The sequence below is a fragment of the Homalodisca vitripennis genome, chromosome 6 (genome assembly GCF_021130785.1).
Source record: "Homalodisca vitripennis isolate AUS2020 chromosome 6, UT_GWSS_2.1, whole genome shotgun sequence".
Lineage (NCBI taxonomy): Eukaryota > Metazoa > Arthropoda > Insecta > Hemiptera > Cicadellidae > Homalodisca > Homalodisca vitripennis.
In genome coordinates, this window is record NC_060212.1 from 106,729,801 (window position 1) to 106,743,502 (window position 13,702).

At 32.9% G+C, this 13,702-nt stretch overlaps 1 protein-coding gene across 1 annotated transcript; it reads right to left on the bottom strand.

Moving 5' to 3' along the window:
* Positions 1 to 423: 423 nt before the first annotated feature.
* LOC124364682 (sodium/potassium-transporting ATPase subunit beta-2-like) lies at positions 424 to 12,635 on the bottom strand. The gene is made up of 6 exons (XM_046820348.1): positions 12,486 to 12,635; positions 11,619 to 11,723; positions 11,353 to 11,534; positions 9,766 to 9,870; positions 8,667 to 8,835; positions 424 to 613 (listed from the first exon to the last, which is right to left on the bottom strand). Exons 1-6 carry the CDS (start codon positions 12,556 to 12,558, stop codon positions 510 to 512), a joined length of 738 nt encoding a protein of 245 aa, XP_046676304.1. The 5' UTR covers positions 12,559 to 12,635; the 3' UTR covers positions 424 to 509.
* Between the last annotated feature and the right edge of the window lie 1,067 nt (positions 12,636 to 13,702).

Below are 13,702 nucleotides of genomic sequence, written 5' to 3' on the forward strand. Positions count from 1 at the left end.
ATTAGTTTTTTTATTTATATTATTTTTAAGATATTTATAAGATATTATTTTTTTATAAAAAACAACTATGACAGACAGATGGGAAACTAAGCATCAGAGAGAGACACATGTTCATATGGTGAAATTTGTTTGTCTTGATCTGAGCAATAACGTGGTATACCTCTGTTCAGAGAGTTACAGGAAACCCTGTATATAAAATTCTGTGGAGCTGCACTTTGTGAAGCTTTAATGCTAATTTTCACTTTCATAAAATTTAATCGAGCCACAATTCCAAGACTGCAGGTAAAAAAAGTGATATGCCAACTATTAATACATAATAAATTCTTATTTCTACACATGAAACAGAACTTGAACCCAGCGTACTGGTAATTTGAAGACAAGCGTTGGGTATGTATAATGTTTCTAATGTATATACAACATAAATGAGTTTCTAATACCTTTATTTTATTTGGCTATAAAATACATTGTAAAATATAAAAACATGGTAGTGCAGTGGATACAGTGGATGTTCAGTCAATCATCACCTGGAACTTGACAGTGCCGATAGGTTTGTCCTTGTGAGGTTTGATGTTGGCAGCCCAAGTTTTGCATTCAACATTGATCACTACACCCGCTACAACATAATAATTGATTAAAACAAGTGAAAAATCAAATTACATCTTGTTCATGAAATAATCACAGTAATAACTCCTCTTTGCTCATACTGGATCTTCCTTTTTTTTATTAAAAAATTATATAATATTCTAAACCAGTTACAAACATTCTCTCACATCTTCTGTACACGCCACAGCAGAACATTGGCTGGATTTTGAAGGCAACAAAGTTTAAAGACCTGATCACTACAGCCTTACAAATGTCATGGAAGCCTTCGATCAGCCTTAAGGATATGAACCTTTTAGCTACAGGATAGGTTGACTAAAGGTCTTTAATTCACTTTGTGTTATAAAGTAAATCATCAAAATTCTGTAATTGAATCTTCTCTTTGTCAAGCTACTAAATTAGGGTTATCTGTCATAGCAGATTTCCAAGTTCGTTTATGATAAAGCTGAGTGATTCTATCAGTTACTGACACAAAATATGGGACATTTCCCATTGAGCTAGAAATTTAAAATCTAGAACATATTGGGTCCTTAGTCTACAATTAAAAAATTTCAGACCGAATTCACCTCTTTATTTAAAGAAAATTTTGGAAGGAGGAATATTTTCCCATGCAATTTCTTATAGAAAAGAACAAAAGAGTAGGTTTTGAAACACATAGAAAAGTACGCTATCAGAGTAAACTTTTCCAAACTTAGTACGCTGTAAACTTTATGATGGGCACTGCGTACTTGGTTTCAAGATTCCCAATTCAAAGATTCTATGCATTGGAAACAAAAAATAACCTTTTGAAAGCATGTAAAACTATAACATTTCCAATCGTAGTTGTTATAGCTAGATATAAAGTTACAGGCTCTTCTACTTGAACCTAAAATTCCTTCAGTATTTGAAAAAGTCAAAATTTGTAATCATTAGGGCCCAAAATTTTGTCAAATACTCGTATTTTGTTTAAAGAACTTAAATCCTCCCCCCATGTAGTGTACTCTTCAGTCAGATTCATCCCCCAAAGCCAAGTCCTACTTACGCTACTGAGTGTTATCAAATGGAACATGTTAATTTTGAATTGAATCTGAAAACACTGTTAGATTTGGACATTCCAGTAACTAATATTCCATTTATTAGGGCACGCACGCTAAAACAAAAATGCCCAATATTACAATATGCTTAAATGGTGGCATTAAATCAAAATATTTACTTCCTTATTCTGAAAATGCATCAACAAGATGTTAAAAAAGTGTCCAAAAACACTAAGATATGTCTATTATATTGTATAAGAAATAAAAATGCTTTAAAACCTATTCTGTGGACCTCATGTGTACTCTGTGCATTTTCTATAATTTTGTTTAGTTGAGTAGAATATGTCAACAACTCTGTAATTCAACACAGCAGAGATAAGATTTTTTTCGTGAACAAAGTAATCTACAGGAATTCAAGAATTATTTTATTTTCCTGTAGATACAAGAAAACAGTCATACAATTCAAGATAAACTTTGAATATCTATCAGCTACATAACCTTAGGTTAAAGTTCTTTGTTGTTATGTCATTGTTTAGCTCAAGCTTATTTGACCCATCTAAATGTAAACAATAGGTACTGTATTTGAATTTTTTAAATCAATAATATTTTTTTTTATTCATGGTTAACGGCATGAAAAAATAACAAGAAAAAGATGAATTTCCATACAATTTTAACATTGCTCTAAAATTAAAAATCAATACTTGTTATGTTTAAACTCTAAAAATATTATGAAAAACCGCATTACAATATTTATTTTATTGTAATAACAATATGATGTTGTATAAATATATTATTATGCTTGACTATATTTGAGGAGCCTAGAAGCCAAGGGGTACAAGTAACTGAATGTTGATATGGAGAAAAAGAAGTTTGAAGTTTAACTCTCTCTTAAAATTATAAGTAATTGTTTCATACACATGAAACACTTCATGAAAATTACATAGAGTGTTACATAATCTGTAGAATAAGTTTTACATCTAGTTTTTTTGCTCTTATTTTACAATCCTTGATTAAGTGATAAGAGTGATCACTTATACCTCTTGGCTTCCAAAAAATACCAGATATTGGCTGAGCCCTTTGGTTATGGTTTGTCTATGAACATTTGGGTTGAGTAAAAGAACAACTGTGTTGAAAATTATGTATTTTAATAGATAAATCATTAGCAAAAGAATTACAAAATTGAGCAAATCAGTTTGATACTACCATTCCTGAAGCACAGACTAATCTTCTAACTCACTGTTAAAAATGTTTTCTGGCTCTTCATCACCTAGGGGAACAGTACCATCCTGGTTAACTTCTACAGGAACATTGTTAGGCCCATTAATGTATTGTAAGGTGTTGAAGAAGTCATGGTAGATATGGGGAACGTATAGCAGAAGTGATTGTAAGTTGTCAAATTTGAGTTTCTTGATTTTTGGCATGTCTCCTGTCGCTGCCAATAACGGGAGTTCGTTGAGAGATTGACCAGCTCTTGAAGACTTCATGTTCAGCTCGTAAAAATTAGGAATGTTGATGTTTTCTTTGTAAAACAATCTATATGGATGTGCTTTCTCAAAATGCATACACTGCATTTTATTTATACCTGGTACATTTTTCCTGAAGTAAGGTTCTAGTGAATCTAAAGACACAATGTCATCATTCTCCATTTGCGTCACCATGAGCTTCCTACTAGATTTCACTATAATATCGGCCCACATACTTGGTATGTAGACCTGCTGATGGTTTCTGTTCTTTGCTTTTTCGATAATCCCGAAATCCTGGTCACATTCCATGAATGAATGACCCACTACCAGAAATCTGTGGTCAACCGTATCAATTTGTGTCCTTTGGACTACATAATGCCAAAACTTCGCAATATAATGACTTTTGTTTTGGCCACCACAGTTGTCACTGTACAGAATTAGGCGCTTTACGGTTGGTGGCAGCGTCTTGATATATTTCCAAAGGCAGGAAGCAATTTCTTTACAACCACGATTTCCTGTATGTAACTTTCCACGATGGTACTGTATTCTCAAAATTACCTACTGTTCTAGAATAATATCGGTAAACTTTGAATTAAAAGATATGACAATAACAATGACAACAAGCTTGTACAACATTCAACAACAAACTACTTTGGTGACAGTCACTTAGAAGCCTAGGGGTACAAGCGCCACCTGTACCCCTTGGCTTCTCAGGGAAACAGCTGATATTCGAGGTAGTACTTATACCATCCGCTAGAAAGCGGCACTGTACAGTGATGCACTTGTATCCCTTTGCCACTACAATATTTGACTCCATAACAACTAGTTAGTGCACTTGACTCCATTTAAAAAAAAATTGCACTTGTACCCCTTGGCTTCTAGACTCCTCATTTAGAATAGAATAGAATAGAAATTGTCTTTATTCCATAAGCATTGACCTTAGAAATGCTGTCATACAAATTTTACAAGTGATAATATGTTTACGTAAACTATAGGTTTTACTAATTTGAAATCTTTAAGATTACAAATGTTGTTATAATTAAAGTTATGTTACGTGTTTTTTGTCATATTTGTAAAAGTGTTCTTGTCAGAAATTCTTCCAGGGTGTAAAAATTGGCAGATAACCAGCCAATCGATCAGTGCCGTCTTCAGTGCTTTGTCTGTCTTTGATTGCGGCTCTAGTGGAAGGTGGTTGAGGAGCTTCCTTCTGATGTTTGATGGTTTCTTCTCATACAAAGTTAGGTGGTGGTTTGGTACATTGTAGAGATCTCCATGTCTAGTTTTGTAATGGTGTGTGTTTATTTCTTGGTAAATCTTCATCATCAACATACATTATTACTAATTCTAGGATGTACAATGAAGCAACTGTAAGAATTCTTAGGTACTTGACTGACCTTGATTTTTGAGGTTGGATATTTTTGTACCTTATACAGTTGAAAATGATATCTTTATCTTTATTACATCTCCATCTTTTTTCATAGCCTCTTAGTCACAAACCCTTTGCGTCTTTTATTGCACTCATGTATTTGAAGAGCCATCAATTATACTACTGTTTTGAATAATAATGTGTAACATCCGTAACATCCCTTTGCATGGTGGAGGTACCATCCTTCGCTTTTATTGCAATATGCCAAGAAGAGTGAATAACCATGATTATTACATAAGGCGTGCAAATGACTTCTACCGGCCAGCGCACAGGACTTCCCACTCACTACACCAAGAAGCCCTCCTAGATTAAGATTCAAGATCTTTATTAGCCATTAGATACCATTTTCAGTTCCAGTAGGCTTCGTCTTGAAAAAACATTTGACATAAAAACTAATTTATACACCTAATTTATTTTACACCTATTACATTTAACCAGATGTATTTTGTAAGAGATCTAACATGTTGCACTTCATGTACTTGTCAACAGAGTAAAAAGCTTTTGTATTAAGCCAATTTGAAATCCTTAGTTTAAACTTATTAATTGGTAGTTCTCTTATAGCTAATGGTAGTTTGTTGAATAATCTATTTTGTTGGGAATTGGTACTATTATAGGTCCGAGTCAGTCTTACTTGTGGTGCTAAAAGATTATATCGAAACCTAGTGTTGTAATCATGTACTAACTCATGAGAAATAAAGGTGTTGATATTTTTTCTAACATACATTAAATTCTGATATATATAAATACAACCAAGACTCATTACTTTAAAATTTCAAAAAGACTGTCTGTAGGACTCTTGATAAGAAAGACTAATCTGCCATTAATCTGATTACCTTTTTTTGCCACACAAAAACTTTTTTGGAAGCTCTAGAGTTGCCCCATAGACGGGTACCATAACAAAGGTGTATATGGAAAAGTCCAAAGTAGGTCATTAACAATACTTCAAAATTAACACAGTACTTAAGTTTACATAGGAGAAAGATTACTCTAGAAAGTTTTTTACAGACACCTTCCACATGTGGCCTCTAGATAAGTTTACTGTCAAGTACAATCTCCAAGAGCTTAACAGGTTTAATGTAGTTATCGTCTAAATCTAAATTATTATAGCATGTAAAAATTATGTTTTGAGTCTTATTTTCATAATAAAAATATTTTTATAATAAGGTTGTTGGCTGAATACCAATCTTTAGCTTGTTGAAGAGCATTAATGAATTGTACATTAAGTTACCACACATTCACATTAAAACAAAGAAGAGTTGTATCGTCTGCACAAAATACAGACATGGATGAAACATTAACATGGAAATCATTAATAAAGACTAAAAACAAAAAAGGACCAAGTACAGAACCTTGGGGAACACCTTCTACCATCTTCTGATACTGTGACAAAACGTTGTTTACAGTAACCATTTGCATTCTATTTGTTAGGTAACTTTGAATCAACTTTAATTCTTTGTTTCTTACACCGTAGAAATTCTAAAATCCTTGATGGTGCAAGATTTCTCAACCTACTAACATCAAGAATGGGAATTAAGAGACATTCAAGAAACGACTGGCCAATATGCTTGTAGAGAAGTTCATCTATACTATTGAAGAATTTTGCTCTATTACCTACTTATCTATCTATATATATAAAAATGAATGTTTGTATGTTTGTCCTTTATGGAATCGTGAACTATTGGACCGATCATGATGAAAATTTGTACGTATATGTATTTTTCCACGGAGAAGGTTTATAAGCTATGCCCATCCCTTTCCCGATTCAGGATTCCGCCCCACTGGTTACAGAAATACCCATAAGAAATGCATTGCAGCAAACATATGTTAACGTCTTTTCAAATTTTTAATCAGCTGTTTTGTAAACATATATTACACTTATAGTTTTAAAGCATAGAGTAAGCTTAAGAGAAATGACAAATTTTGTTTAAACTGTTTCTGCAATCACTGTTAAACATAGACTTTACTATCCAGATAATACAATTCAAATTTGACGTAAAAATTCACCTTTAACTGCAATATTTATTTAATATAAACCATGCTCATGCTTGATCAGAAGAGCAATGCAGATATCATAATTACTATCTTACGTTGGCTACAAATATAAAGAATGTTATAAAATCAACCTTAGTTGTTTTTTTTGACAGAAGTATGGTTCTCAAAACTCTGTGTGTACATATTCTCTCGATCGAGACAACAAAGCAAGCTCAATCGTGGCATCGGAGATATAACTAATTTAATCTAAAATTTATTATAGTAAAAAAAAAAAATTTACTAAGTAATATAAGGACTTCGGTTCTTAAGATTTGCGTGCGAAGCCGTGGGTAACAGCTAGATAGAGGCAGGAATATGGTACATACCTTCATAATACGCCCAAGAGGCTCACGATGGAACGACTATCAATTATCTCAGCAATGTTTAGAATGTGATAGAAAAAGAATAAGTGAATATAGTGTACTGTTTTCAACGGGAAATTGCGTGCGAAGCCGCGGGCAACTTTTGCAAAAAATTATTGAAATGCGCAGCAAAGCGCGCCGGGCCCGCTAGTATATATATATAAATGAATGTTTGTGTGTTTGTCCTTTATGGAATCATGAACTATTTGCACGATCATTATGAAAATTTGTGTGTATATGTATTTTTCCACGGAGAAGGTTTATATGCTATGCCCGCTGCAAAAGACCTTCTCTAAAATAATAAATGCCTTCTCTATAATGCCGGTCTTTAAAGCGCCTGCACATTATTAACTGCAATTACCTGACAGTTATGTATACTACATAACCAAATACTATTTGAAGGCGGTAAGTTATGATGGGGAATTTCTCTTTAAGATAAATTTCTGGTTGAACTTAAAGCTTGAGTGTTAGACTACTTTATAATAAAGTAAAGGTACGTGTACAATAGCTATAAATATACAGACACTTTCTTGGTCGTGGCAACAAGGCAAACTCTACATCGGCGTTGGAAATCTAATTGACTCGTACCAGAAGTGCACATACACGGGCAAAGCTTACGTAGAGCGTGCGAAGCCGTGGGAATCAGCTAGTGACTTATAAATTGTATAATAATCTTGACTTTAATATTAATAATTTGAAATATTTTTGACCTGCATGTACTAATGTAACAAATATGTATAATTACGTCAATTCATAACAAGAAGATGTCTAACAAAACATTCTGATTTATGATTTCTAATTAAATAATGGACTTGTTCAATCGTAATTGCTTCTGCAATTTAAGGGAATATTTGTTTTTCAAAAGATATAATTTTCGAATGTTGTTTCATTGTGTTTTATCTAGCCTGATAAGTTTATAGTCAGTACTCAAAGGAAACCATGGTTAAATCTGGTACCTATTTAAGTTTTGGAATCAATCAATATGTATTTTCCTTTTGCTCACCGCATTAAAAAAGTATAATTTTTGTACCTTTTTCAGTATGAAAGTTTTTCTGAATTAACTAATTACATTATGTGTAACTAGAATCACTTATCTAATCAACAACTGGCACAGCCCAGAGATACTAAATTCATTATTTTTAAACTTTTACTCTTGTTGGCAGATGCTCACAACAACAAGTACATATAACTATTATTTACATGTCTGTTAGTTTTATGCTTAAGTTTGTATTCTTTTAAAATATCAAACTGCCACTGCTTCCTGGGCTACTGTATAATGTTATAGTTGTATATGTTTAATAAATGAATCATTAGTTTTGTTAAATGTTCACTTTGTCCTTTTATTTCTCTCTTAGGACAAGAAGCTTATAAATTGCACTTAGTCCTGTAAGGACCTTAGCGCTGCTTCCGGAGTTACAGGATATTCAGGATGGGTCCTTACCCACACAATAGGTTGATTAGGTGGTAGGGGCCGCCTTCTATTGAGATCCATGAGGAAAAATTAGGGCACTAATCTCAAAGTCATGTAGTAGGCAGGGGGTCCAACAGTCATCTCCCGCAGACTAGACCTATTGAATTGCTCTTGAACCCCAGAATATCGACATTTGGGGTTAGTGTTGTGCCGCTCCTGGACATCCATAAGGTTGCCCAGATTTAAGTAACACATCAGTTTTTGCTGTGCCCAGTGGTAGTTTCGACTGGAATGTATAAACCAGCCAGAAGTGATCCTTGCTGGGTTCAATTTGTTCTTGCAAAGTAGAAAATAGCTCACCTTGAGGCATCTCCAACTGTACGGCGACCAGAGGTGGGAGATAGCCTTTCTGACCCGCATACGGGAAGTGATACCCAGGAACTCCCGGACCTGGGATATATCTGACCGGTCCTATAAACTCCTTATCAGCTGCATTCTCTCCATCGCACGAAACCCACACAGTTTCCCACTATGACATAGCAAATACATTTACAACATATTGTAGTTACTGAGAAGACAACTGTGGTGATTAAACATAGGTAACTGAAACACAGTAAAGTATAAGACACAAAATGATAATACGTTACTAAATATTTGAATTGTCACATTCCAGCAAAAAGCTATCTTCTATTGAGTTGTATTGTAAAACATTTTAATGAAACACATTTAAAGAACAATTGTTGTTTTGCTGATGATAGTTGTGACTTTATTGAGTTAGTTTTGGATTTTGCATACAATTGTGGTACTCCTTTGGTGAATTTAGTGTAATTTTTCTAGGTTTGTGAAGCATTCTACATGTTTAAATTTCACGTTTTAGGTTTTGCTATCTGAATAAGAGAACAGATGATAGTGGCGTAACTATGACTTAGCTTTGGGGGATGAATCTAATTGAAGAGCATTTGACATAGGGGATATGGAATGCTTTTGAATAAATTTGGATATAAATAAATTAGATTGGTCTAATACAAATTAAAACATTTAACTGCTGTATTTCAAAGAAGTTGAATTGCTGTTATACCTTTGTATAACTGTTCGTAAATATTTTAGGGCTTTTATATCCCGTCATCCCCCCCCCTAGCTACACCATTGGCAGATACCAGGTCTCAGAATGTCATGTTTCAGTAAGTTTACACTTAATGATGTAATATGTATTAACATTCTTGCTATCCCCAAAACAAGTCACTGTCAACAATGAACATTGTAAACAAAGCACCATCTCCAACAGTTATAAAGATTACAAATCTAGAATCATAAAGATCTGTTTAACAACTAATAATCAATCACTTTGAATCAATCCACTACCTGACAGTCTATCAAATAGACTACAAACAAAACACTAACAAGCTTAGTATGTTATCAATCAACTTCCTCATAGTACAGGCTTATGTTAAAAACTTACAGTGTGTGCCTCCACTGATTTTTCATTGATGTAGTTCCTCAAATTTCTTGGCATGACTGGAAGAGTTTTTAAGTCATTGTAATATTTAGGTTTCCAGTCTTTCTCCTGCAATATTAAAAATTGTACGAGTAAATCGTTGTAATGATATTATTATAATACTGACTACAATAATTTAAAACACCAATTAAAATATAGTTTTTATTGTTTATAAATTAATTCTGATCAATCCAAATCTGTTGGTATAAATTTATCCAGTTAAATGTCATAAGAATTTCAAATGGAGTATGTGAAAGAGGTAATTTCTCTGTTCCGAATACCTAAATGGGCTGTTAATAGATGGTTTTCATAATAACTTTTCAATTTGATGATATTTTGCAGTAACTTTAAAAAATAAACTGTATATGAGCATACACTTTGTAAGTGCCATTAAAACTGCAAGTTTTGTGTTGTTAAACTTTATAAAAATACTGCAAAAAATATCAAACTTCACACTACTCTAGTTTATAGTTTAGGAGATGCAAGCTAATTGTATAAACACACAACCTGATTTTTATTGAAATCGATACAAAGAAAATTTTTTCCTAAGAAAGAAATTTATTATACCTTGTGCTAGTTTGGTTGAAGTAGAAATGGAAGATTATCGAAAGGACTAAAAATGTCAAATGATAATTTCCTTAGATCATATTTCTTTAAACACACACACACTAAAAATAAATGACCAATTCCATTTTTAAGACTTATTCTGCCTGCCCTCATGAACCACTGGTCTGTGCGAGGATCTTATCAAACAGAATAAGGATAGAATCGATAGAGTACAAGGTTAAAAGTACTGACAATAAGTACAACAGTCACAGATAAAATCTGAACCTGTGTTATCTCTAACTCATATCCAAAGTTTGACACCTTAGACCACTTGCCATTGGTCTCCCAATCAGCATCAGCTGACCATAAGCATTGGCGACTTTCAGTTTTTTTATCTAGTTTTTATCTTTTTATTGGCTCTCATCTCTCAGACTACTAACATGGTCACCTGACACATTCATGTGTCAAGCTGCTGAAAGTTATTTTTCTTCATATCATCTTGTCGAATACATCAAAAGAGTCTTAATACAGTATAGTACACCAATTATTGATATGATTTTTCAGTAAAAAATATATTTATTTTGTTAAATCACTTGTTTAAACTACAAAATCCTAATGTCTTATTAAATCTTACAGTTACAAAATTTATGCAATAAGTAAGCAAAGTAAAACTAGAAAATTTTCAAACTTTGCAAAAGCATTGACATAGTTTACATTAAAATTAAGTCCATCCTTTTTCTTAATTAGTGTAACATTTAATAAAAGTTTTGATTTTTAAATTACACTTTTATCATCAGTGTTGATACCAATTAATTCTACGGAATCGAAATATTAGTTCTGTTCATTCCCGTTTAATCTTCTTACATCAGAGAAAAGTTCTTGTTAGACCAGCAGAAATGGATGTTAACCATCAAATTATTCAAATATGCATGAAAAATCACCCATAACCTCAAAGTAAAAATAATGGTAGGGTTCAAATGGTAAAGCTAACCCGAAGAATCTTACAGTAATGAACTGAAGGAAGATGCAGGGTGCTCGTTTCTTGTAGCCGAAGTAGTTGGTGATGACGCATGGGGCAAAGCTCTCTGTGTTGATATGGCAAACTTTGCCAGGGGGAGGGGGGGAGGTCCAGTCACATTTCACCAGGTTGCCTGCCCGACCCGGGACCAGTTCTGGGGTACGGTAAGCTGAACACCAAACAGTGTCATTGTCATGAACTAAAATTTGCTACTTTAGTATTGATAGATCACAACAAGACAATAGTACAATACCTTCAATGAAATTGTCCAGGTGATTACTCCAGGAGTCGTATGAAGTTGAGTTGAACCAAATTAAGTCATTTTTTTCATCCGGAGGAGTGGGTTGCACCAACAGTCCTGAAATTAATTGTTGCCATTTCTATTTTTGTGAGCAAAATCCAGGATTGTTACATGAAAACATAGAATATTGAGAACATTGATAAACATCCCTAAAATCAAACTTTTTCCTTTCAAATAATAGTATGAATAAAACTGAAAATTCGTATTCAGGTGGCTTTTAATTTTTATAAATTCATTACATCAATGAGTAATAAATAAATCTGGATATGCAAAATCATACCCTATGATAGTTATGATATGTATCCCATGAAATTATAAAAAATATACAAATTTAAAAAAAATACAAAGTTCTTTCCAAATAATAGTAAGAGTTAAACTGACATTTTCTTATTCAGGTGGCTTTTAATTTTTATAAATTCATTACATCAATGAGTAATAAATCTTGATATGCATAATCATACCCTATAATAGTTACGATATGTATCCCATGAAATTATCCAAAAAATACAAAATTGAATACTTTTTAGTTTAAATTAATGTTCTCTTTCAATGGCACAAAATGTCATTGTACAATTTTTGTCACAAAGCCAATTTATAAAGTTGGACAATATTTTGATGCCTCAATTTCACCAGAGGTTTTCAAATGGAGATATTGCGTAGCACAAGGAAGGGGAAGATCCCTATGTCAGCTCTTCACAATACACTGAACTAATTACAATTTATGTGTAAAATTAATGTATGTCAATATTGGAGACAGAAGGCCAAAACAAGGTTTCTAAGATATCTAAGAAGTAGTACAAAATGACCACACCGACTTACTGATTTCTTCAGCATCTCCAAAGTTCAGAGAGGCAAGAAGACCTCCTAAAACAACCAAAGTTGTGTATGCCATGGTGGAGTGTTGAGATACTAAAGGATGTGGCCACTGAAGGTCTCATCAATTAGACCAGACGATGTAGGAGGATAATGCGACCAGGAAACTCTTTCATTCGAGTTAATTGCTTTTGTTGTCTCTCATTCAAGCATTTGTCAGTCTTACACATTGGGATTCATGCGTTGATGAGATAATCATATTTTTACTTGAGATGTTTCAATGAACTCATTATGTGTTTAGGTTTTGCATTTTATATTTTTTTTACTCCAATGCAGTTCTTTACTTTTTCCAATGGAAATGACTAGCTTTAATATGTCTCCTTACATATAAGTTCACCTTATCCCAAGAAAGCGTTGTTTAGTAACCATACAGAAACTATGCCACTTTAACATAAATTCCTAACCACTTTAGATTTGGTCTACTTATTAATTGATTGACAACATCCACTCCCTTTTCTTATGTTTGGTCAGACTTAAAAATAACTCTCACTCTCTGCCCACATATCTGCATTAAATTTATCTGGTTATATTTAGATTTACCTGGAACAATGTAAGCATCTAGTCCCTCCCCTCCCAAAAAAAATAATGTATCAATAACTAACATTTAAGTTTTCCAGTTCAAATTGCGTCAAAACATTTTTGGCAAAATTGAATAGCACATTAGTTGTACTGGTGGTCTTGTACTCAAATATCCTGCAGTTAAATTTAAAACTGTAAAATTAGGGTTTTCTTTAAATATAATATTCATTTAATTTATGTTGTGTTCATTCAAATATAATTACAAAAATCTTTTCAATATGCAGCCATATTCCTTCTACTTTTTTAATATTACAATGACAAATTTTTTCAAGAACGAGCAGGAGGTCTACGGTTTGACCCAATTTTTTAAATGTAACTGATTTAAAAAATACCACATAAATTACTTTCCTCGTGGTTTTCGCCAAATAATTCTTAAAAACGTGTTTATGTATGTTGTTTGACGATCATTTTTATTTTACTAGTTGGATGGTTGGTAAACCTGAATGATAGTTTAAAATCATCTGACATTTCACTGCACATAGTGTTGATTTAGTGAAGCGTAGAAAATACCAGATAAGCTCAGTATAAAATGACTGTTACTAACATTTTTGTAACTGATTAGCACAATAGCATGTTAATATCAA